General features: G+C 40.1%; 1 protein-coding gene across 3 annotated transcripts in view; it reads right to left on the bottom strand.

Moving 5' to 3' along the window:
• The window catches only part of ABCA1 (ATP binding cassette subfamily A member 1), a 110088-nt gene that overhangs the window by 68640 nt on the left and 16365 nt on the right, over positions 1 to 25083 (bottom strand). For 2 of the 3 annotated variants that reach the window (XM_075594648.1, XM_075594649.1), the window contains exons 2-5: positions 19986 to 20136; positions 14487 to 14580; positions 8052 to 8193; positions 7256 to 7368 (exon numbers count right to left, since the gene is read on the bottom strand). In XM_075594648.1, coding sequence (XP_075450763.1) covers positions 7256 to 7368; positions 8052 to 8193; positions 14487 to 14580; positions 19986 to 20051 — 415 coding nt within the window. In that variant the 5' untranslated portion in view covers positions 20052 to 20136. Of the gene's footprint in view, positions 1 to 109; positions 225 to 7255; positions 7369 to 8051; positions 8194 to 14486; positions 14581 to 19985; positions 20137 to 25083 lie in introns of those variants that run through there. The other variant, XM_075594650.1, reaches the window with a different exon arrangement.

Below are 25083 nucleotides of genomic sequence, written 5' to 3'. Positions count from 1 at the left end.
AATGCAATTGAAAAAATATGAGATATGCATTGAGACATTTTTGTGGAGAATACAAAGCGTGTTTGGGCGAATTACACTATTATGACAAATCTTAGAAATAGTTTCTTACACCTGGTGCAGATTGTTAGGAACCAGAAAGGTGCACAGTTCGATACGTCTCATAACCATATGTGCATCATGTAACTGCTCCCCTGCTCCTCCTTTTAGCATTCCCCAGAATGCAAGCTGATGCACAAAAAGCCAACACTCGAACAGAAATCTCGACACATGGAAGCATAGAGACACCAAGAACATCAATGAAAGATGAAGCAACCTATACGGAAGGATAATCTGTCAATAATAATAATAATAATAATCATAACAATCATAAATATTGTTATTATTCCAAAGATATAAAGAAACAAACTAAATATAATGTATGTGTTTTTATTTATTTGTCGTGGATGCAGAAATCTGTGAAATTATAACCTTGTTCTACTTCTGTAAGTGCTCTTTAGTGTCTCACCGGAATGTGTATTCTATATGTATACACCAGCCCCTGTAGTGTCACCGCTATGTTCTGCATGTCCTTCCAATTCAGACTATAACGCAATAAAAGGAAACAAAGCTCAAATGTTTGCATTCCTGCTGCTAATAACGTTACCACTTTGTTCCAAACAAACAAAACAAAAAGTTGAGGATCCCCTTTTAGAATGGCCGATTCAGATTAAACTTGCCTCTTAAGATCCCCCATTACAGAGTTCTGTTAGAATCAGTATTAAATAAAACCCTGCAGGGACTGGTGTGTTACTGCATTCCTTTGGTTCCTTTCAGGCTTGTTCCACGTGTCATATTTCAAACCAGATAATACAGTTATATCACATTATGCTGTAGAGTTGCATAAGCAGCATTCCAAAGGAACACCATATAGAAATGTGAGCAGCAGCTGCTTATGTCTGAAAAAAAAACGACTTTTCCAAGCCTATACTCATGCAAGTTCCTTTATTAGTTTAAGGATTATCAGCGTCCCTTATTTAATTAAATGAAACTAGATTACTTAGGGGTGAATATGTTGTCCAATGGATGCATAAGTACATCATTTCAGTTTTAGGTAATCCAAGTTATACACAAGCCTGCATTTATTTTCCTTTTTGGGTATAGTATGGGTCTGGGATGAATGCCTCATGAGGTAAGACTGTGAATCAGTAGACCTGGGTTCGAGAGCTGTGCCAATGCCACTTCCTTTGGATCCTGCACTGTATGTACAGATGTAGCTGGAGTTATTGCACCGTTTATCCCACGATTTGCATGTCAAATCTCACCATGGTCATGTAAGCGTGATCAGCGCTATCAAGCCCGAATCGGCCATATCTGCCATTTACTTTAATAACAGGTATTGCCAATTCGGCAGAGATAATGCTGATTGTGCTATGACGTCTTCTGGTCAATGTTGTTACAGACTACTCCATTTGTTTGAATGGTGCCACAAGAAATATCGCTGTAAGCATTGTCCCGGAGGTAGCATGATATTGTGTAACAACAAGTGTAATAATGGCTGCTATATAGTATCAAGTATGATGGGCGAGCTGCTCATCCACTAAAGGTTACCAATGCAGTCATAGGTGTGTGTGTGTGTGTGGGGGGGGGGGGACAGACCAGAACCCACAAAACATGATATCCAGTGCAATGCTATGCAGATTTCAATCTCTTTAGTTCAATTTTCCCTAACAGGAAGAGTCTTAGAGGTTCTAGCTGTATAGTGATACGCAACGTTATTATAAAATTAAGCATACCCCTTTAATGAATAGTCCTCAAGTCTATCTATTGTGATCCCTTGTGGGATGTCTTTAATGTCCTTTGTGTCTAGTGATAATCCCTGCAGCTACCATAATGATCTATCACTTCGGCAAACTAATGTATTGTCCCCATGATCCTCTGTATGCATGTGCAGAGGTGGCATCTGGGACCGAAAAGTGAGTACAGTATATACCCTCCCAGTATTTGGGTCTCATCTGGCGATATCTCTTTCTGCAGCTAATGACCCTAAACTGAACCCCGAAATATATTTTAAGAGGTAGTTCTATAGCCTGTTTATACGTCCCTATCCTCTCTATTGAATGGTACAATCAATGTGACCATTTACTATCAATAACAATGTCCCTCTGACATTTAACGCTGTGAACCATTCACCATAATTGTACCACAATAGTTCACGCAATACCCGCGTTACTTTTATTTACTGGCTGGATTTGAACCAAAAGTCTACAGAAAAAGAGTATTTCAAAGCCAACTATTAGAGAGACCTGTTTTTCTTGAAAGATAAAAATAATGTTTGAAATATTGTATCCAGACACGAGATAAATTAATTTTATGGGCCCAAAGCCAATGAGGCACTGGCAAAGAATAGAGTGAGTAACTGCTGGTGATGTAGCTCGAGCTATGCGTCAGTCACTGCCATTTCCTGCCGAGAGAGAGAGAGAGAGAGAGAGGGAGAGAGGGAGAGAGGGAGAGAGGGAGAGAGGGAGAGAGGGAGAGAGGGAGAGAGGGAGAGAGGGAGAGAGGGAGAGAGGGAGAGAGGGAGAGAGGGAGAGAGGGAGAGAGGGAGAGAGGGAGAGAGACTGAGACTGCACTGTAAACTATAAAGAAAACAAATTAAAGGAACAATGAGACAGGACATTGTCAACCTTATGAAATTATTCTCATTTTTGCAGACTTGGTAAACAGTTGCCCGAGTTCTCGCACTCAGCCAATTGGCAATGGGAGCAGGTCACTTATTTGAAGGGAGCGATTTGCTCAATGCATGCAGCGCCTCTGCTATTATGACCACATTACAATGCACCAACATGTCCTTACAATGCTCAGATCATCAGCAAATGTTGCCATGAAAAAAGCATGCTGTGGTGAAGGGGTTAATGTAACAGGGCATGCGATGCATCACTTTGCCGCAAAATAGAACATCAGAAGCCTAGTGCGCTCTAAACATGTGGCTTCTTTTGACTACTGGCAAAAACATAAGACGTGTCAGGAGTCATTGAATTCAGGGCACCTTTCGGTATCGCTGCCGGTCAGGCCTATTCATTCTTATGCAACACGTGCAAACCGCTGCCCGTTCCATGCTATTAAGTGCATGCCACAACGGCTCAGATTTGGAAGGCTTTTACGAGCTTCTGCTCTAAATATTATCAGCTGTTGCCTCGACGTGACACTGATAAGAGAAGATAAATCAGGCACTTTTGGGCCAACCGAGGATGGACGGATTATGATTCAGCAATCAAGTCAGAATCTGAAACTGGTGATAAACTGGAGGCAAATTCCATGATGGATTGCTCACTGGTAATTTCATGCATACATTTCTCATGGCCCGTGCTATGCATATTCTTTCCCTTGTGCTAGCCCAGGGGTACGCAAAGTGGGGGTTGCGAAATTTCTTGGGGGGGTGGGGAGGGGTGGGGAGGGGGGCGCGGGCAGTTGCAGAGGTCCCGCTCTCTTCCCCAAAGCATTTAAATTAAATGCCGGGTGATTGCATGAGGCCTCTGCAACAATAAAACTTACCGGGATTCAGACACTGTGATGCGTCTCCATGGCAACATGACCCCGGAGCGTCATTTGAACGCAGCTGCAAGGTAGGAGGGAGGGCGTGAGCTCCGGAGAAGGCCAGACAGGGGGGCGCAGCAGTAAAAGTTTGCTCTCCCCTGTGCTAGCTCATAACATAGAATTCAGAAGGAGGTAAACGTAGGGCATTTGTTTAATTAACATAAGCAATGTTATTGATCAAAGCCTCCCTGATACGAACCAGTCTTGTTATAAAATTGTTCACGAATCCAACTGAAAGCAGTTTTGCTCTGATACGTCAGATAATATTTTTGTTCCAGTTTTGTCACTGCTTTAAAAACCAGCCGACTTTGATAAATAGATCGCCATACCTTCTACTGCAGGGGTGCGCAAACTGGGGGCGCAAGATTTGCTAGCGAGGGCATGGCGGTTACAGAGGCCCCGCACCCTTCCCCAAGGCATTTAAATGAAATGCTGGGGGAGGCGTGAGGATTCTGTAACGTCCCTTGCCTGCTGCCAGCCGGGTCTTTGGCGACGCTGCGCCTTGGCAACGCGGCATCAAATGACGCGGTGGGGTCATGTGACGTCACATGACCTGCAACGTCATTTGACGCCGGGTTCTAACCGACAGGGGGGGGGGGGGCGCCAACACTGGGGCTGCTGGCAGGGGGTCACACGCCAAAAACTTTGCACACACCTATTCCCCTATTCCCCTGTATCTCTTTTTCTCTCTTTTTTTTAACCTTTTTCTCTTGAACATTCAATGCAATACACAGATATGATGGGTAAAAAAAAAGTGACAAAAACCCTCCATCATACAGTGTACCGCAAATTAATATATCACTTGTGGGTACATCTGCATGTTTCAGACAGGTCTGCAACCCTGTCTTTCCCCACTATCACTTAGCAAACAGTGCTTCCACTGCAGCCAGGGATTCTGGGAAATGACATGCAAATGAGCAGTGTGTCACTCTTTACTTTATGCAACACACATAATTATCCACAGTAAAGACAGAATGACTTAAGTTAACATTATTAAATGCCACTACGTTCTAATAACTAAATGGTACAACTTTCTTAGAGCTAAAGACTAACCTCCAAGAGTCTCTTACGGCACAAAATAAGTGGGTTAAAAAATAATGTGGGTTGATTCTATAACCAACATTTTTTTCCCAAATGTCCGCAGTCCCTATCTGCTCTCTTCAGTGTGTGAAATATTTGCATACAACGCCCTTTGCTCTGGACAGATTGTGCACTGTGAGGACAGCACATTGCAGTAAAATGTTTATCAACTGTTGATAAAGATGCCACATTGTAACACTGACCTTAAGTTTCACCAATGCACTTATCATGAGTCATGCAGGGACATACTGTATCACATTCATGTTTGTCTTAATCATTTTTGGTCTTGCATAGTTCTGGAGCCAATAGCAGACATATTGGGGGCTATGTACCTAGGGGCAGTTTTAGCATTCACAACTTGTGCCAAGGCATGTGTTGTAGTAAATAGGAAAATGCATTGTGCGTGTATCACATTTACAAATAGACTAGTAAATGCAGACTTAAATGTATTTTGTGACATATAATGATAATAAATGTAGTGAGAGCACAAGGCATATTATTAAATAGGTTGCGTTGTCAATGTTAGTAAATCAAACAGAATATATATATATATATATATATATATATATATATATATATATATATATATATATATATATATATATATATAGCAAATGGAAATATAACTGTATGCTCATTTGCATGTCTTAGGCAGGTCTGCAACCCCACCTTTCACCATTATCACCCAGCACACAACACTTCCACTGCAGCAAGGGATTCTGGGAAATGACATGCAAATGAGCACACAGTGCTACTTTTTGCTTCAAAACCATTTTAAACATGGTTCCCTATAGGCTTAAGCTTGCTGCATGGTCACAGCTTTAAGCACAGCCAGGGTTAAGATGCATAGCCAGTAAACCCACCCACAGACAGCTGGGTCGAAACAGCTGTCTGTGGGTGGGTTTACTGGCTATGGTATATATGGTATATATGGTATATATATGGTATATACTGTATATGTATGTAAAAAAAAAAAATATATATATATAGAGCAAATAAAAAGATCACTTGTGAGCACATTCACAACCCTGCCTTTCACCATTATCACCTAGCACACAGTGCTTCCACTGCAGCAAAGGATTCTGGGAAATTACATGCAAATGAGCACACGGTGCCACATTTTTCCTGAAATCCATTTTTACATGGAACCCTCACAAGTTCATGCTCACTGTTAACACAGCTGTGCAGTGGAAGCACTGTATGCTAGGTGAAAATGGTGAGATGCAGGGTTGCAGACCTGTCTAAGTCTTGAATGTGAACACAAGTGATCTTTTTATTTGCTATATGCTATACAGTGGAGGGTTCTTGTTGCCTTTTACACAAACACACTCTTTCTCTGTCTCTCTCTCGGGATTTACAATTCTGCACTTTTAATTGATGCAGCTGGCAATATAGTGAATAAACCCATAAAATCTCCCATATTTCCTTTAGTAAATAACTTAATGATTCAATTAGCCTTAGCTCGGGCAACACGGGTAAACAGGGGGGGAAACTCATCAGAACAAGCTTTATAAATGCTGATAGGCAGAAACAGAAGGTCATCTAGGACAGTGCCCTGGTTTTCAAAGATTTTGCTCAATTTTCACTGTTTTAAATAGCCCCCATAGAGAGTTTCCCCAGGGGTTCAGATCAATGCTTCTTAACTGTTTTGAGTATATTCAGAAAAAATAACAACTTGCTCACACACAAATATGTTCCTGTTATCAAATATATCCTGCCTGGGCTTGCAGTCTGTCTGGGGGAGTATGAGAGAGTTCTTCCGCTGGGGCTGCTTCCAGCACTCCTGGAGCCTGCGATAGATGGAGGCGCTGACACCAAAGTGAGAGAGAATCAGCTATCACCCCTAAAGCCTGTCCTGTTTCCCCAACAGCATCAGCGGGATCTCAGCTTTTCTGTGAGCCAACAGATATGCTACCACACACCTGGTAGCCAGGGAATCTCTCAGGGGGTGGGGGAAACATAGTCATAGCTGTACATGCCTCTAAATTACTTTTATAATAACTTTACCTCAGTTTGGATAATGTTTTTTAAGTAACCCAGCAGGAACGCACAAATCATTACAGCCAGTTATATCAATGTAACTGTATTAATTCATAACACCAGTTGTCAGTACAGCCTGGGCTAAAAAAGTTCCCTATAACTACTGTAACTTCAATCCACAAACCGCAATCAGCATGTTTCACAAACACTCTGCTTTCTGTTTTCTAATACAGCTCATATCCGTGCGGCACCTGTTAAAGCCAATACTTAGCAAGCAGCGTTAATGTCAGTTTAACAGGAACACCTGTGACCCTTGTTTAGAAGAACGGTGCTTTCTAGGCATACAATTACTGACCGCACGGTATATCCAATAATCCTGGCCGTAGAAGTCAAAGGGAGAGAGAAGAAAGCAGAAGAAGAGCATTTAGAGATATCTTAAAAAGGGGCTTCATATCTGCTTACTGTAACTAATACAAAGTAAAACACATATAAAAAAGCTATTACCGAGTGGAAGAACTTATAACGGTGATTTCTTAGCATTGGTTGAGAACAATGATGGCAAAATTAAGAGCAACACAGACGTGACGCAACTGCTGCAGTGCAGCCTTCAAAGTTGATTTACCTGGACCCTGGAATCGATGCACTGTCCCAAGGAACTTGTGCATGTCCTCCATACTGGTGTCCCTCTGGCTGTACAGCAGCAAATCCCTTGCATCGGAGACTAGACGTGACACTCTGCAGATGAGGAAACACAACCAACAACGTTAATAAAATGGGTTATAATAAGATGGCTATTAACTGTTACACCTACTGTTGTATATTAACCGTTCATGCCATGGCCTCGTCAGAATTAACTTGATTTGTCTTTTTTATATCTATTTTACTTAGAATTCACATGCTCTTGTTACATTTTCTCATTAAAATTGTAATTATTATTTTTCTAATCTATCTCCGTTCCTCCTTCTATAAAGATGTGTGGCTAAACAGTCATGTCAACTTGGTTGCACATCACAGAGTTAGACTGTAAGTTCTGTTATAAAAGGACTTTCTTACTACTGGGTTTGTTTGTGACTATGTATTGTCCCTGACTGCAATCCACTTTTCTGTGGAATATCTTGGAGTAGTAGAAGTAATAGTATACTAACAATAATGATGGTAAAGTCTATCCAGAGGCATACTGTACTCAGTCTCACAACAAGCATCTACTTATACCTTTTGTTTTAACTGTGCCCCTTATTCCCTCTAGAATGTAAGCTCTGATGCGCAAGGTCCTCAGAACCATTTGTATCGGTTTGCATCCGTTTGTTCTTATTTGGGTGTCATTCTAGTTGATGTAACTAGTGTACCCCAACTGTATCAAGTGCATTATGTTGATGCTCTCTAAATAAACAACAATAATAATAAGGGCTTCAACCTACATGGATCCATTGAAGTTTCCGATCACTCCCGGCGACTCTCCCGGTGTCGGGTAGCGGAAGCATGGGTTGTTGGAGTTGCAGATAATGCCCTGTACCCACGGCAGAGTTCCTGCAGAAGGCATAGCTTTGTTTGGAAAATGACCTGTGGGGTGGAAATATATATATGTGAATACTGACACAAAAATGTGATGATCACCAAAATTCTCCGTTTGCAGAAGAAAAAAAATAGCTGGGAGAAAGATCCATAGCACAGGCAATACTTGTGAGAGTGACTTAGCAATGTTAACTCGCTTAATGGAAACAGCTGGAGGGGCCTGGGACTCATTACTATGCAATGTGCTGCAGGACTTTGAAGCAGTAAAAGACTTGCATTTACATAACGGGCCTTCTGAAAATATGTTTAAACATTAGTTACATAACAAGGCATGAATGAGAGGATTCCAAGAAATGGGAATGTAATTATGCTCTATCATTCTGTGTACACACAAGCCTTCCTAATTGGTTTATCAATACATGTTGGCCTATAGGCGATCCACCTCTTGCAAATATGTTTGCCAGTATGAATAACTGCTAACACATGCTGAATAACTCGCAGGGGGCTATGTATAAAGAATCGGTTTTTAAAACCCAATTGAAAGAGTGCACTGTGTCAAAAAAATCTATCACCTAAAATCATTAGCACCATACTTTATGATGGTATGTAAGTATTCATGTTCTTACATTTGGTGGAATCAAGAACATGCAACTTGGGATGCCCCTAGTCCAAGGGGACATGAATCAAAAGCAATGAAAGACATGGGTGCTACAGGCAGGACACCTAGTCAGGGTACTGGCATGAATGGCAAAAGGGGGTAGCCGTGCACCAAAAGAAGGTGCAAGAAAGTTAAGGCAAAAAAAGTCATTTGATGACTACAAAAAGTCACAGAGATCCAATGTTTCGGTGCTGACCCATACAGACATGTGAATGCATTAGGAATTGTTGCCGTCACTTGCATCCATCCGTCAATTGCACCAAGAAAAACTTGAAGGCCAATTCTGATGCATTTATGGCACACAAAAGTGCGGCATGGTTGAAATGTTGCATATCATTTAATAAAAATACCACTTGTGGTGAATTTCCATGTCTTAGATAGGTCGGCAACCCTGTCTTTCCCCATTATCTCTTAGCAAACGTAGTGGAAGCACTGCAGCCAGGGATTCTGGGTAATGACAGTGTGTCACTCTTTACTTCTTATCCATTTTAACATGGAACCCTATAAGCTTATGCCTGCATATCATTTACATACTGTACATGTGCCACAGACAACATGTGGGAGAGAGGTGACGCGTACACTGCACATTATCTAAAAATTGGATTTATACATTGGAGCACTCAAGGGCCACCAACAACAGGTCAGGTTTTCAGGATATCCCTGCTTCAGCACAGGGGGTGCAGTCATTATGACTGAGCCACCTGTGCTGAAGCAGGGAAATCCTGAAAACCTGACCTGTTGGTGGCCCTTGAGGACTGGAGTTGCCCACGCCTGTGTTCGGCTCATGTTTAAAGCTTTTCCAATTCAGGCCAGGAATCTATACTATATGCACCAAGTGATCTATCAGGAAGAATACAAATGGTTCGAGCTTCGGAAGACAGCACATGAGAACAGATGACCACCAAACTATTTCACAATGAAACGAGTTGTAGGGATGAAAAAGTGCCGTCCCTGGTTACAATTAATTGACGGGGGCGGTCCACTGCTGTTTCGCAGAGCTCTGCCGTAATTTCTGGCAGTCAGGCGGTTAATAAATGTCCTGCCGGGAAGACCTGGCATGGGAAGCGAGTGAAACAGAACAGAACTGACGTGTGAACAGCCCCCTTCTGAGTTGCAACACCGATGTGGATGTGATTTGAGGTTTTAAAAGCAGCGTGCTGTTTCGTTCTTTTTTTTTGTTCCCCCACCACCCCCCCATTTATTTCTGCAACTCTGGTAAGTGGCCAACTAAACAACCAGCTGGAAGGACACAGAGGTGGAACAGAAAGTGTTGTCTTGTTGGGAAAAGACAGCAAGTTCATGTGCAACCCCACTGGGAAACTTGCATCAGTGAAAACACAATGGCTGAGAACAAGCAAGAAAAGCTCCCTGAAAGAAGTTCCAGTATTTGCTTTAACCTTCTAGCTAATGGCAGGGCCTGGACCATACTGAATGTTGTTACTTGTTGCCCACGGAGCTGTAGTGTTGAACCTCGCAGTAGAGGGGATGGCCGAGTTCAATCTCAGTCAGAGGAAGGAAAAAATAGGGCTGCTAAATAGGATACACATTTGTATCACGGCAAAAGTGGGGCAATTCTGGTGCAAAAACATTACTCCAGATGGATCAAAGAAAAAATCCTATTGGTTTCAATTCAATGTTGTTTCTTTATTACAGACTGTAGTGCAGTCTTTTGGCCTAGAACTGCACCACTTTTGACTTGATATTCCCCCAAGTGAAATCTAAGGACATACTGGACAACCAACCTTTCCCAGGGAGGTTTGGAAGCAAAATGCTGGATATCGCTCCATCTTTGAACAATGTGCGTTAGTCTAAGAATTATCTTATTTTCCTCAAAGAAGAGGTAGACTTGGCCCAACATGGATGGGATATGGATGGACTTTAACCCATTTTTTAAAAAATATATATGTATATAATCTTTCATTTACAGTAACTTTATTTCATATAGTGCTTTTCTCCCAATGTGGCTTCACAATTACAGTATAGTGCGCAGTGTGCAGCACATAGCAATTTTAACGACACAGTCCCTGCCCAGAAGAGCTTACAATCTATGTTTTTGGTGCCTGGGGCACAGGGAGATAAAATGACTTTTCCAAAGTCACCTGGATCTGACACTGGGAACTGAACCAGGTTCCCCTGATTCAAACAGAATGAATCTGATTTAACAGAATTTGAAAGCGACCCAAGTAGAATCGCCTACTGCTGTTTGCCACAACATGGTTTATTAGTAAAGCAAATAGGAAATAAACGCTAGAAAAGCAGTGATCCTACTTCATAGCTCGGCGTGGGCTAACACGAGACATGCAGATGTTCATTGAGCAATATTGTTTTTACTGTGCAAACAGCAGATAACAGCTGATCACACAGGTCACAGTGACTGGGGCAACTGATAAACCCTTACTGGAGTTGTACAAACTGAATAGCCTCAATTGCATTACAAAACAAGATGCATAACGTTTTTATTTGCCCCAGTCGCCCTGTGATCATACTATAGAGGTTTCATGTGAGTGAAGTAGAAGAAGAAATTATATGGAGAAGCTTTAAAAGTTGACGGTCTACTAATTGTGTGTGTCCACAGCTAGAAAAGAATGGGATGTAGTATAATAACTGGTTTGGCCTTTCTCATTTCAACCGTGTATACAGAAATTGGGATGTAGCTGAAAAGGTCCATCCTAGGTGAGAAGAATGCTGGAGAAGGAGGACCAAGAGAGAGAGTGTTTCCCACAGTCACTGAACATAATGTAGGCCCCTATAAAACATACTGGCCGCAGTCAACACATTGTTAACAAGAGAGTAACTGCCTTTCACGTGAACTAAACGTAACACAACATTAGAAAAGTTCCATTAAAATGTAAAAAATGCCCTTAATATGTGCAAACATTGTATTTCCTTTTTACAACCTGATTGTGAAAGTGTCCATTTTGGCAAGACACTAAATAGGCAATAACATACTGCTGGGCTTTCAAACACAAATTTCTATTTGAAATGAGTGCTCTAGGGGCTGGTGGTATTACAAGTGGGTTACACTGAGCAGTAAAAGTTAAGTAAGCCTTGTACGAGGCACGCTGCATGTGGCTGCAGCAGATAATAAGGCCTCTCTGATTGGGAGGCTCTCAAGGTTTTCTGTTCTGAAATCCCTGTTCTGTGCCAGAGTCAACAGGAAACTGCAATCTGTACCGTGCAGAGAAGGGCTGACAATGCAATTAGAATCCGCACCAACCGGAAAAGCAACAACAGATCATTCATTAAAAAAAAATAAGCGCCTTAATTCCATTATATATATATATATATATATATATATATATATATATATATATATATATATATATACATACATACACAGTATATATATATATATATATATATATATATATATATATATATAAAATACCTGGCACCTGTGACTTTATTACTCGCAATAGAAGCATCAAAGTTTTTTATTCTGCTTTCTCAGTGAGCACTTGCATTTTATAGAATAAATGAAAAAAATGTTTTAATTATTTTTTACCTTGGAGCGTGCACGTCATATATTTATATATATAAATGAGAAGCGCACGCTCCAAGTTAAAAATAATTTAAAAAAAGATGTTGTTTATTCTTTAGAGAAACAGCTTTCTTCTTTTTATTTACATAATTAAAATTTTTCCTGTTTATGCATGTTTCAGTTGTTTTATATTTGTGCACCGCATGGTCAAAAGATATGCATACTTTTTTTTATATTAATATTAGTATTTTATGATTGTTTATCACAGCAAATTTACCCCCTTTTTTACTGGGCACAAATTTTCTATCTTATATGCATTTGGTCTGTTATCATCTTTATGTCTAGAATGAATAATTTTCAGTATTTAAGCACTTATTTCTTAGTGTATTAGCAGTTGTGAGTGCCGCCGACAACCTTTCCTTTTTATTTTAGGTGATACCTTTTTTATTTGGACTAACAATTTATGTCATAGGACAAGCTTTCGAGAGTTTTCCTCCATGACCTGAAGAAGAGAGGAAAACTCTCGAAAGCTTGTCCTATGACATAAATTGTTAATCCAAATAAAAAGGTATCACCTAATACTGAAGAACATATATATATATATATATATATATATATATATATATATATCTCAAATACCAGAAATATATTTTACAATATACTTGATCCGATCCTTTTTAAAATATTCAATTCATTTTATTCAGTAAAAAAAAAAATGTGAAGTTACTCTTGACGAATCCTTTCAGCAAATTGCTGCAAAAGCTCAAAAACTTGCTAAGGCATGTTTGCACATATTTGCGGAAAGTTAAACTTTCCATCACATTACAGTTCAGCAAGTGTATCTATAACACTGAAAACAATGTCTCACAGGAGTGAGACAGGGAAGTTGCAACATAGAGGTTGACAACCCAAGCTTATAAAAGAGCCACATGTGCAGTTTGGATTCCCCCCGGGAGCTACACGTGCTCCTTACAAGAGTTACAGGGTCAGATTCTATATTGGAATAGACGATGAGCTACATAACTATGCCAGTATAAAAAGTTATATAAGCGAAGTACAAAGTGAATTATTATGCAATAGTATAGACAAATATACTGATGATCACTAATTAGCAATCATATATTCCTATTTTCTTTGCAGACCCATTTACAAAATGTGATGTCCTCTGCTATGATTATAGGCTAAACTACAACACCATATTTGAATAGATATTTTTTGCTACATTGTTGATGATGTTGCCTTAAAAACGCTTTGTGATGTCTAGCGATTCTCCACTTTCCTTATCACAAACTCGTATTGTTTATTATATGAGTCCGAGTATGACATTTGTTTTGGTTTCTCCCTAAGGAAGAAATTAATTTGAACCACAAGTCATAATACTGTAGATGCCAGACTGTATCATTTCTATAGAGGAGACTAAAACAGAACGAGCAATGTGATAAATATTCTCTATGGCACTAGCATCTGTTAAAGGATCTGCACAAACATTAGAAATCGGGTGCTCCTGAACGGTGCTTTCCTTCATTTAAACATTGTGATTTTGTATGATATTTCACATATATATATATATACAGGCGTACCCCGCATTAACGTACGCAATGGGACCGGAGCATATATGTAAAGCGAAAATGTACTTAAAGTGAAGCACTCCCTTTTCTCCACTTCTCGATGCATGTACTGTACAGCAATCGTCATATACGTGCATAACTGATGTAAATAACGCACTTGTAACAAGCTCTATAGTCTCCCCGCATGCGCACAGCTTCGGTACAGGTAGGAAGCTGGTATTGCTGTTCAGGATGTGCTGACAGGCGCATGCGCGAGCTGCCGTTTGCTTATTGGACGATATGTCCTTACTCGCGAGTGTACTTAAAGTGAGTGTCCTTAAACCGGGGTATGCCTGTATAGTATGAAGCAGCGTCACTACACTTACGTAGTAAACTTGCCTGGGTTCTCTAAGTAAAGTCCATTGGGAATATAGTAGTATAGAACAGGCCCTCACAGGCGGACCCGCAGCTCAGAGCTCTCACCGCTGACACACGCAGTGTACAAGGCTGGAGCTATATAAATACAATTATACATATATACACTTCCTTGGACCCAGAGGGCAGTTACTCAAGAGACTATCATTTTACATACTACCCGTGTGGGTAAAGTGAGGTGATCTCTATGTGGTATGCACCTAACATCTCAGATACTTACATTCGTGTTGCTCGTAGGGTGGATAAGAAAGTCGCACGGAGATCAGAATGAAGAAGATGAAGAGAGGCCAAGCGATTTCAATCAGCAGTTGAAACTGGGAAGATTAAAAAAAAATATATATCACAGTTTAATATTTTTCTCTGTTATTAAAGAAAGCCATTGGTCCCTTGGTAACAGCAGCGTCGGGATATGTAATGCCTGACTCAGCACAGAAGGAGTTAAGCTTTAGGGGAGGGGTTAGAGACACTAAAGAAAAACTGCATAAATGATTTCAGTCAGTGGGGTCCCCACTTTTTATTTAGTTCCAAGAACTGCATCCCGCCCCATGCAAAGGTTAACTGAGCTAGTCTGATCTTTCTAGGGGACATTTCTGGAAAAATAAAACCCTTCTTGTAATGCAGAGTTCTTGCCAAATGCCCTTGAGGCCTTTTTGTTGCTTTTGCTTATTCTTGGTTAAGGTCTCCTAGACACTGAGGAAAACCCACCACAAAATGTCTTGAATCTCAGCAACATACGTTTGTTCCTTTCAGGCATGGCTGGCCATCCTGGCTCTGCGTGATCTGGGTCTGAGCTGTTAGTCTACCATTACATTGCTGCTTCTCCCTCTATATGTGAGAGCAGTGAAGGAACCATGTAAACATGTGTGGTGTGAACACCATATGCATTCTACGTAGATTGCAGGCTTTCATTTAAACCTACAATATGCATAAAAAGCTTTTTTATATATATATATATATATATATGTATATATATGTATATATATATATATATATATATATATATATATATATATATATATATATATACACACTGTGGACTTGAGACAAAAGGTGGCACTGTGTGCTCATTTCAATGTCATTTCCCAGAATCCCTTGCTGCAGTGGAAGCACTGTATGCTAGGTGATAATGGTGAAAAGCAGAGTTGCAGACCTGTCTAAGACGTGAATGCATTCACAAGTAATATTTTTATATGTTATATCTTACTATAGATATACAATTATCTATCTATCTTACTATAGCATACATATGAAGGGCCCTCCACTCAATCAAAATTTGAATGTGTTCAATTTCTTCGGCTCCTGATGGATCCATGGAACCCAAACATTCTAATTTTGATAGGGTCGAATGTCCTTCTCTATCTAAAGTATATGCTGCGGATGTCAGCATCAATCAAATGAGTTTTTGTTTGTGATTTTTATGGCATACCACAAATGACTATTTTATATATATATATATATAATATATATATATATATATATATATATATATATATATATATATATATATATATATATATATATATATATATATACTGTATACAAATATACAGAACTGACACATTACATGGCATTTCTACAGTCCACCCCCTATGTCTCAAGATATTAAATCAATGGAATTGTAAATGAGATGCTGTCTGGGGCAGTGTCTCCATCTGACAATGCTTTTCTCCTTTAGCTAATTTATGTCTGGCACAAGGCGAACTTATTTTTTTCATGTCTAAATGTATAAATAATGCATCATATCAAAACTTGAGGACGGCTTTTCTTTGCAGACAATGGTGTCACTTATTGATCTCTCTCAGCTTTGCTTAAGCATTACTCAAAAAATAAAATCGTTTTTTTCTATGATGACATCCCTCCACTTTGGTTTTTAAGACGTGATATTTGTTCATCAGTGATTTCACTTGTGATATTTATCCAACATTTGATTTGCAGCTTATTATATTTATCAAACATTTTAATAATATAGTTGGTTAAATGTGGCTTTATCTCTATTCTGTCCTGGAGTCATGCATTAAGAACGGAGGTAGTCACGGTTATTGCATCTGCTTCTAACACAGAATAGCACACATTTTCCATAGGATAGGATTAAATGGCAGTAATAACACAGAATATCACAGACTGTCTCACCATAGCGTGCTAGTGGATGCATTCGAACAGCTGCATATTGAATGGCTTGTAAGGGAGGGAGGTGTGAGGCAGGGAGGCCAGATAAAAGAATGTTGCAATAATCAATATGGGGCGGGGGGGGTGGGGGACTAGGTCATGAATGAATGTTTAAGTATTCGGAACCAGAGGAAGGGGCTTTTCTCTGCAATGTTTCAGAGGAGGTTATGGCAAGATTTAGTAATAGCGTTTACGTCAGGCCAGAAAGAGACGGGGATATACTTATGGGATTAGTGTGGCACTAATATTATTAACTATTATACAATGAGTCTGCCTTTATGGGAAACACTGCAGTGTTCTGGAGGTATCAGACATGTTCATATTGTGTCTGTGACGCTGCTTACAATTCTTACAGGGTTACTGGATGAATCTCAAGGGATTCCTAATCCATACACTAGCACTTAAGGGTACTGAGGTCCGTATAGTTGGCAAAAATCAACATTTTGAAAACAATTCAACAATGTAATTATTGTCCGCAAATAAATGTACTTAAGGCAAACATTTGGCTGTCTTGGTTTCTTTGCAACGTAAGGAGAAATTACTTTTAATTGGACCCTCTTAATGAGGGGGTCCTTGTCAATCAAGTGTTATTTACCCTCTAGCCCTATGAGAGGGCCAATAAAAATAATGGTGGAAGCAAGGGCAGGATTCCTTTTCAGTGAGTCCTACTCTGTTTTTTTTTCTTTTCATTTTGCATTCATTACAGGTGTATAACTATTAACCCCTTTATTTCCAGAAGGCTCTTAAGCAATTACCTAAACGGCAAGGACAGTTCCCACTCCGCTGTAGCTGAGAATGTATAAACGTACATACTGTACAGTAGTATAAACTTGTACAATTACCTCATCAGTGTTTACAATTGAATGAAATAGAAGCTCTAATGCGTCTGCCTTTCTGTGGGATAAAGCATTATGTAGAGCAGTAACATTTCAATGGGACAATGTATCCTGGAGGGAAATGCCCTGCATTGAGCTAGAAGACTGATGGCATGTTGACCTAGATCTGTCGAGTCTCACTGCTCATAAGTACTATAAGTTTCATTCCGTGCAGCCGAAGCTACCCCTATCCTCAATAGCGGCAGAGATATCTCCTACAGTACTAAAGCTAGAGTATGGCATTATTCACTGCCAGAGTGGCTTGAGACATTGCCAAGCAGGTCTATACAATGCATGTCTCTTTGCAAATTAAAGTGTTAAATTACAATTTGTGGTCCAGAACCCCCTAAACTCATTGACTTTATAACCTATTTTAATAATAATAAGAGGGTGGTTTTCTACTGATAGGACAAGCCTTTCACAGGAAGTGTTGTAGGATCTACCTCTGTGCTCCTTCCACTGCAAGTCACACTATGTAACCTAAAATGACAGTATATTAATCTAACTATACAGTACTTCTATACTGATACTTTCACAACCAATACCAATGGCAACTTTAGGAACAACAAACAAGCATTGGCTGGCAGTGGTTGGTTTCATTTTAACACAAGGTTTGTGAAGCCTTTTATTTTTCAATATATTTGAACCTTAGTAGAATATTAGCAAGTTGTGACTGCTTCAAGCAAGACCTTGCTAATGGTTGAAGATGGATTAAATTGTTTGTACAGTACAATATCACAAAAATAATGTTGCCAATGGAATGAAGGGTTCATTTTCACACCAAACATCAACCATTTCAAGGGCTTTTGGTAAAAGTCATGAAAACTGGATGAACACATTAAAAGATAAAAGTAATATTGCAAGAGCCCTTGAAAAAGCCCATAGGAAGAAACACGCTGGGCCATGATAATTTGCATTGTTGGAGATCTCTTGGTACTTAAAAAATAAATGTAAAAAAAACAACTATATATTTTGATGTTTTCTGATTAAGAAGAGATGGTATTTTTTGGACATGTTGAGCCAACTGATTTTGTTGTGTAACATTGCATTTAAGTCACTTAACTGCATTATCATGTATTTGCTGAGTAAGCAGTCCTGTTATCACACAAGGTTCCAAGTTGAAGGTATCATGGCAGATACAGATAACACTTTGGCTTGGAAATAAGTGTGCTCTCATTCTGCAAAGCTGACCTATTCAACTCATCACAAAAGCAACATTTTGTCCAAATTGACACGATAGGAAATAGGTATCAATTTATATGGCTATTCATTTAAAATGTACACTGTTTTTGCATCTATGGCTGAGATTACAGTGGTCGTGCGGCGCAGACAACAGACCTCTTCTCTATGAGGCCACACTAGAGCGTGCGACCGCGCGACTGATACAGAGCGAGATTTTTAAAAAGACAAATGATTTTGTCTTTTCGCGCGACGGCCGCGTCATGTGAGCGGTTCAGCCAATGAGAGCAAACCAGCCTTGTGACGCGTCCGCAACGCCTCAGACCTCAGTACAGGGGTCGCTCGAGCGATAGGCGTCTCGCACGCGCCCTACTATAATCTCAGTTTAAGAGAACTATGGATCAGAAACATTTTTCTGTCAATGTACAGTACTTGTAACAGTTTTTCGTGTGCCAGAGGTATCAATCCTCAAGAATTATGGATTGTTTTTTTTTTAAATTAGATTTAATGTATCTGTGGATGTAATATGGCTACATTTCTATCTTCAGTTTGGTGGTTTAACTTGGAATAGGATATATTCGTGTGTCTATTGTCCATTAGTTATTGCTAATCAAATAATTTTTTTGAACGTTTTTTAATGTGTGTTGGGTATCTCTATGTGCGTGCTGACGTATGCTGGGCTGGAGCACAACGTCGCACGGAGCGAGACCGGGCTACTTCCGGGTTCGCGGGACAATATATATATATATACATGCGAGCAAGGCATTATGGGGCGCAACTTCAGGCAGCAGAGCAGTGATTGACAGCGTTGCTTCTGAAGACATTCTGCAGCAGCCACAAACTTTTCAGTGACTGTCCCCGCAGTGAACGAGTGTCCTCTCGTGGTGGACCGGTGACATTTCTAGACCCCTCCTTGTGCACGTATATATATATATATACACATATATTTTTATTTTATATATATATATCACCCAAACCACTGGTTTAGAAGAATTGATGCAGCACAACTGTATACAACCCTGCAACTTTAACACACATTTTTAATTCACCTTATCCAGTTGTGCTGTATCAACTCCTGGTAATTTGAGTGATATATAATTATTTTATAGTTTGTTGTTAAGATATGTGCGCACACCATTATATTGTTACATTGTTACTGTATGAGTAAGTGTGCCTATTGCTATTCCTTCTGTACACATACATATACATAACTTACTCTAGTGGTACTGGATGTCCATGGAATACAACATTTCCACTGCAAAGCCTCTATATATCAGGTGGAAGCACCATGTATATATTCCATTTTTTCAATATATATTCGTTATGCTCTATAGATTCATTGTATTAATGCTAATAATGCATTAAGAAATACAGTGCACAATCCAATTGGAACACATTCCCATTGTTGAAACTCTGTTTTTAAGTCACAAGTAACAAAGCTCACGAGCCTGATCCCACAAAAGACAGGTTAGAACTCATTCAGAGAAAGAGAAACTTACTGTCTGTCTCCTTCTGTAGGTGAAGTTCTTCCAAAGAAGCAGCCCGAGCTGTGTCCAGAAAGCCATGTTCTCCCGGGGAGTGCAGACTGCTTCACCTCTGCAGCTGTGGGAGAAGCAGTGGCAGCAGCAGGGACTTAAAGTTGCTCATTAACTGGAAAAGAGTCAGAACGGGAAATAGTCATTAGCAGCTGGGAAAATTTTTTCTTTATCACTGTGCAGAAGAAAAACATTAACCAAGGGGGCTCAGGATTTGCTATATCCCAAGCTGTCTATTGCTGATATAGATCAAGGTGCAGCAGATGCTACTTACTACTGGCTGAAAGATCACAATACTAGAGAAATTGAGACACAAAACTGTTCACGTCTGCGTATGTTTAATAATGGACTATTTTGTACCTCAATGAGTTGCAATCCATAAAAGTCCTAGTGGTTCATGGGTGTTGCAGTTGACTATGTTTCAATGTAGAAGACCTCAAATGAGGGAGATTTGACCGAGTTGCTATCATGCTGGAGGTTACTACCATGTACCTAGGTTTACCAGGTGTCCAGTATTGAACCGGACTGTCCTGTATTTGGACACTCTGTCAAGTAAAAAATTAGAGGTAATACTGGACATGTATATGTCCGGTATTATCACTCTGGACATTGTGACCTGACCGGCTGGGTGGGCCTGTGGGATTTCCGCGAGCAGGGAGAGAGGAGATCTATTGCTAGGGGACTGTGCAGCTTCCTCCATCCTGAATGGCTGCATTACCCAGCAGCAGCCAATCAGGAGTAGGTATCAGGAGCCTGGGGCGGGGGCCAAGGAGAGGACGAAATAGCATGGAGCGGAGAGAGGTGAGAGGAGTGTGCGTGTATGTGTGTATGTGTATGTGTGTGTGTGCGCACGTATGTCACGAGCGTGTTGCACCTTTCACCATTGCGTCCAGTATTTTTGGAGCAGCCACCTGGCAACCCTACATGCACAAGATGTGTTAAGACTGCATCAAGTTTGAAAACAACTGTGTCAATACCTTAAAATCACTTTACTGACTATCACTTTACTGACTATCACTTTACTGACTATACTTTATAATATTTTACATCAGGTGGCACTCACTGAAAATGAAGAGTTCTCCATGGCTAAATGAGATGCAGTCCAAAATTACCTTTTGTCTTTATCTCCCCCCCCCCCCCTTATTATTCACAGAATGTCATTCCAGAAAACTCTCTCAACCCTATGCTTAGCACGTTTAAATGCCATAAGCATTGCAGGTGTGCTTCTAGTATGTAATCACATGATCAAAGTCAAGAAAACAATGCACAACCTCACCCTATTTTTTAGTTCATCAAAGGGTGTTTCGTTGCACCCTCTGATTAAAAAACAAATCAGGAATCTGACCCCAACAGCTTAGTTAGGCTCAGGAAAGAACAGTTAGAGCAACCATTTAGAAAAAATCTTGAGAAAAGTTTCCCTCCCTCCCTTTATTAATAATGCAGAAAATAATAATTATATATATTGTAGTTCCATATTATGTTATTGTTGGATTATATGTCACAGTGGCGGGTTTCCTTGTCAGTGAAACACGAAGGACTGGAGATGTGGTTTGGCCCCGGTGGAGCCTGGGAAGGGAGTAGTAACACATTAGGTTACAGCGTGCATTGCTCTAACGTTGGTGTTATTATGGTTAACGTGCCCACTTGGCAGTAAAGTCGGTGGTTGGCATATGGATTACGCATTACATTAAATATGTTATTATGTCAATGTGCTAAATTGCTGGCAAGGATTGTTTAATAAAAGCGGTGGCCGTTTTCATCCAAAATGGGTGCCGTTGTATTATTAGGTGATGGGTGAGACGGCCCCATGGTTTGGGAAGGGTATGAAGGAATCCAAGGGTCATGAGCAAAACTTCCTGAGTGGTTTAGTACACCTGGCCAAACACTGAATACACTGCCAATTCATACATATCACCCATAGGGGCCTATGCAGAGAGCAGCGAATTTTAAAATTGGCGAATTTATTAAAAAGTAGCTTTTTTGGAGAGTTTTATTCTCCATATGCAGAAAAGTGCGAATTCTGCTATGTTTAACATGGATGCGTGTGGCGAGTTTAAATTGGCGAGATGCGCGCTTCAGAAACGTGTAAAAACAAATTCGCGCCTTTTTTTTCCCTTTGCAATGGCCGCGAGCGGCAGCTTCTTGCCAATTTTTTCTGGCGAGGCAAAAAGGAGACAATCGCGCCATTTTATTGGCGCGAACAGCCGCTAGATGCCGTTCGCGCCTCTCTGCATTAGGATATTTTTTAAACTGGCGAGATTGAGGTTCTCGCCAGCCGCGAGGCGAGTTTTACAAATAGAAAAGAAAAATTGGCGCGTTTTTCGGAACTCGCCATTTTCTGCTGTTTTCTGCGCGATTTTCTCCAAAAAATGGCAAATTTCGAAATAGCGCTGCTCTCTGCATAGGCCCCATAGTGTGTTATTTGTAATGAAGTCTGACGCATTGCGTAATGATGAATACCTGATACAATTTAAATTAAAGCAGAATTATATTATTTTTTTTATTTATAACTACCCAATTATTAGTGTAATATTATTTATAATTGCCATACCGGGGAAAATAATACGTTTTCTGAACTGGCAGTATATAATGAAATATCAGTGCAGTGGAAAATAATTTTTTGGTTGATACTGTGTACGTAGTAACTCAATTTTGCGCTAACAATGCAAACTGACTTTTTAGGGTTCACGCAAGGCTAAACTTGGTGCATGACTGATTTACGCTATAATTTTTGGGGCGGGGCGAACAGATACTATTTCTTTTAGTACAAACCATTCACATCTGTGCACCAAACGCTCATTGAAGAAAAAAAATGTATGCCAGAAATGCCATTTGTGACACAATGTACACATTGTACACAGGTCCGACACAGTTAAAGAAAAAAAATGTAATATTAGTTTTAATGTATTACTGAATCTGGAAAAAGGGGAAACAGCTGCCAATAAGAGACTCCTTAATAAACATTTCAATTAACACAAACGTACACGTGGTATCAGTGTTTGCTACCTTGCTAGCTTTTTTAGATATAATTGTACATAACGTACAGCAAGTCAAATGTACAACGCAAATGGGTTTATTACTATACCAGGCTGTAAAGTATTGAAAGCAAAGTGCTGCAGCTCCTGCTGGCAGGTACATGGTATTAACAAGTAAACAAGTAAAAATACTAAGGCCTGGTCCAGGGTAGAGGCGCGCTGGCGCTCCGGCACTGCGCCCTGCTCGGCCGTGCTTTTTCTGGCCGGCTATGTGCGCGCGCGTCTGGGGGTGCGGCCTCTATGCCACGGAGCTGGTTCGCCCAATGACTCACGTGACGCGCTTGCGAGCGGCAAATTCAAATTTGCTCGCTCAGCAGGCCACGTGCATTGTCGCAACTTGTCTAGCGTGAGCGCGCCGCCTGCTCAGCACCACCCTGGGCGAGCCCTTATACTGAAGGTCTTAGACAAATGAAGTCCCTTTTTGCTCATTTATACAGGATAGTGCTGCATTTTCCTGTAATAATGTCATTAAAGCTGCAGTTCAGTCTTTTTTTTTTTTTTTTGTACATTTATTTTTTTACTTCAATAGTTTTATGTGGGCAATCTCTAATTACCTAAAGAACTGTATAGCTGCAGCTCAATTCGTTCTCCATGTATTGATAGGTCGAAATTTGGTGACATATTAAAAGCTGGCATTTGTTTATAATCTGCTTGACTGGCAGTGGAAGCTCATGAATATTCATGAGCATTCCTGCATTGACAAGTGCTAGAGGGAGGGCAGGGCTGACAAAGGGGTGTGCCAGGGCTTGTGACAGGACATGAAGGGGCAGTGCCTTAGCAAATGGCTGTTAAAATAGAATACAAGAAAATTGGTCTTTCAAAGTTGTTTTTTTAAAAACAGAAAATGCTAAAAGTATTTTTTCTTACTACAGAACTGATTTATTAAAAAAAACAAACATGCAGGATATTGACTGAACTGCAGCTTTAATGTACATGTTTTGTTCTCATTTTAAGCCCTATCAATGAATAATAACATTGTCAAACATATACAGTACTGTATGTATGGTTATTCATGTGAAGCCGCTGTGCTGCTGAATGGAACCTCCATGTGTTGTGTCTCCTGTTCAACTAACCGTTTTGTTTTGATTGGTTACACTGGAAAGTTTACAGCAGCCATCCCCTCTAAATTATTATTTTTTTTAAAATCTTTTTGTTATTACCTAAGCCGGGGAGTCCCTTGCAGCTGATCTGTGGTCCCCTAACCTCCAGTTACTCCTCGACCCTCGTTTCCCGAGATATGTGTTATTATTTTTGTGCCTTCTGACCACCAATAGAAAGTTGTATTGTTGCAGCTTTCTATTGTACACCCATATTTTATACAATCATTATTACATTATATACCGTATGATTAAGTGAAAAAGTTAATAAGTGTAAAAATAATCAATTTCTCAATATTATAACAAGATTTGCATTAGCTTTTGGTAAGGCATATGAAAATCTCCGTTAATAGCGCTGCCTTAACGCACCGTAAAGTTTTTACCGATGCACATGTGCGGGGTATTGGAGAACGCGTCTCTGAGACATGAAAATCACCATTAATAGCGCTGCTACTTTGACGAACGGACGTTATGTTTGCATTGCACTAGCGTTGAGGATACCCATTAATAATAAGAAAAATAACGGCCCTTCCCTATTTCGTGAACATCACATCATTAGGTAAAAATTCTGAGGATCTCCCCCTAAGTCAGTTATCCAACTTTCCAAGTAAACACAGACGGCACTTCAGAAGACATCTCTGTAAATAATATACATACAGGTATACCCGCATTAACGTACGCAATGGGACCGGAGCATGTATGTAAAGCGAAAATGTACTTAAAGTGAAGCACTGCCTTTTTCCCACTTATCGATGCATGTGCTGTACTGGAATCGTCATATACGTGCATAACTGATGTAAATAACGCACTTGTAACAAGCTCTATAGTCTCCCTGTTTCACACAGCTTCGTTACAGGTAGGGAGCTGGTATTTCTGTTCAGGGCGTGCTGACAGGCGCATGCGTGAGCTGCTGTTTGCCTATTGGGCGAT

The sequence above is a fragment of the Ascaphus truei genome, chromosome 1 (assembly GCF_040206685.1).
Source record: "Ascaphus truei isolate aAscTru1 chromosome 1, aAscTru1.hap1, whole genome shotgun sequence".
NCBI classification, from domain to species: Eukaryota; Metazoa; Chordata; class Amphibia; order Anura; family Ascaphidae; genus Ascaphus; species Ascaphus truei.
Note: the sequence above shows the minus strand (reverse complement) of the source record. Positions and strands in the feature narration are given on the sequence as shown.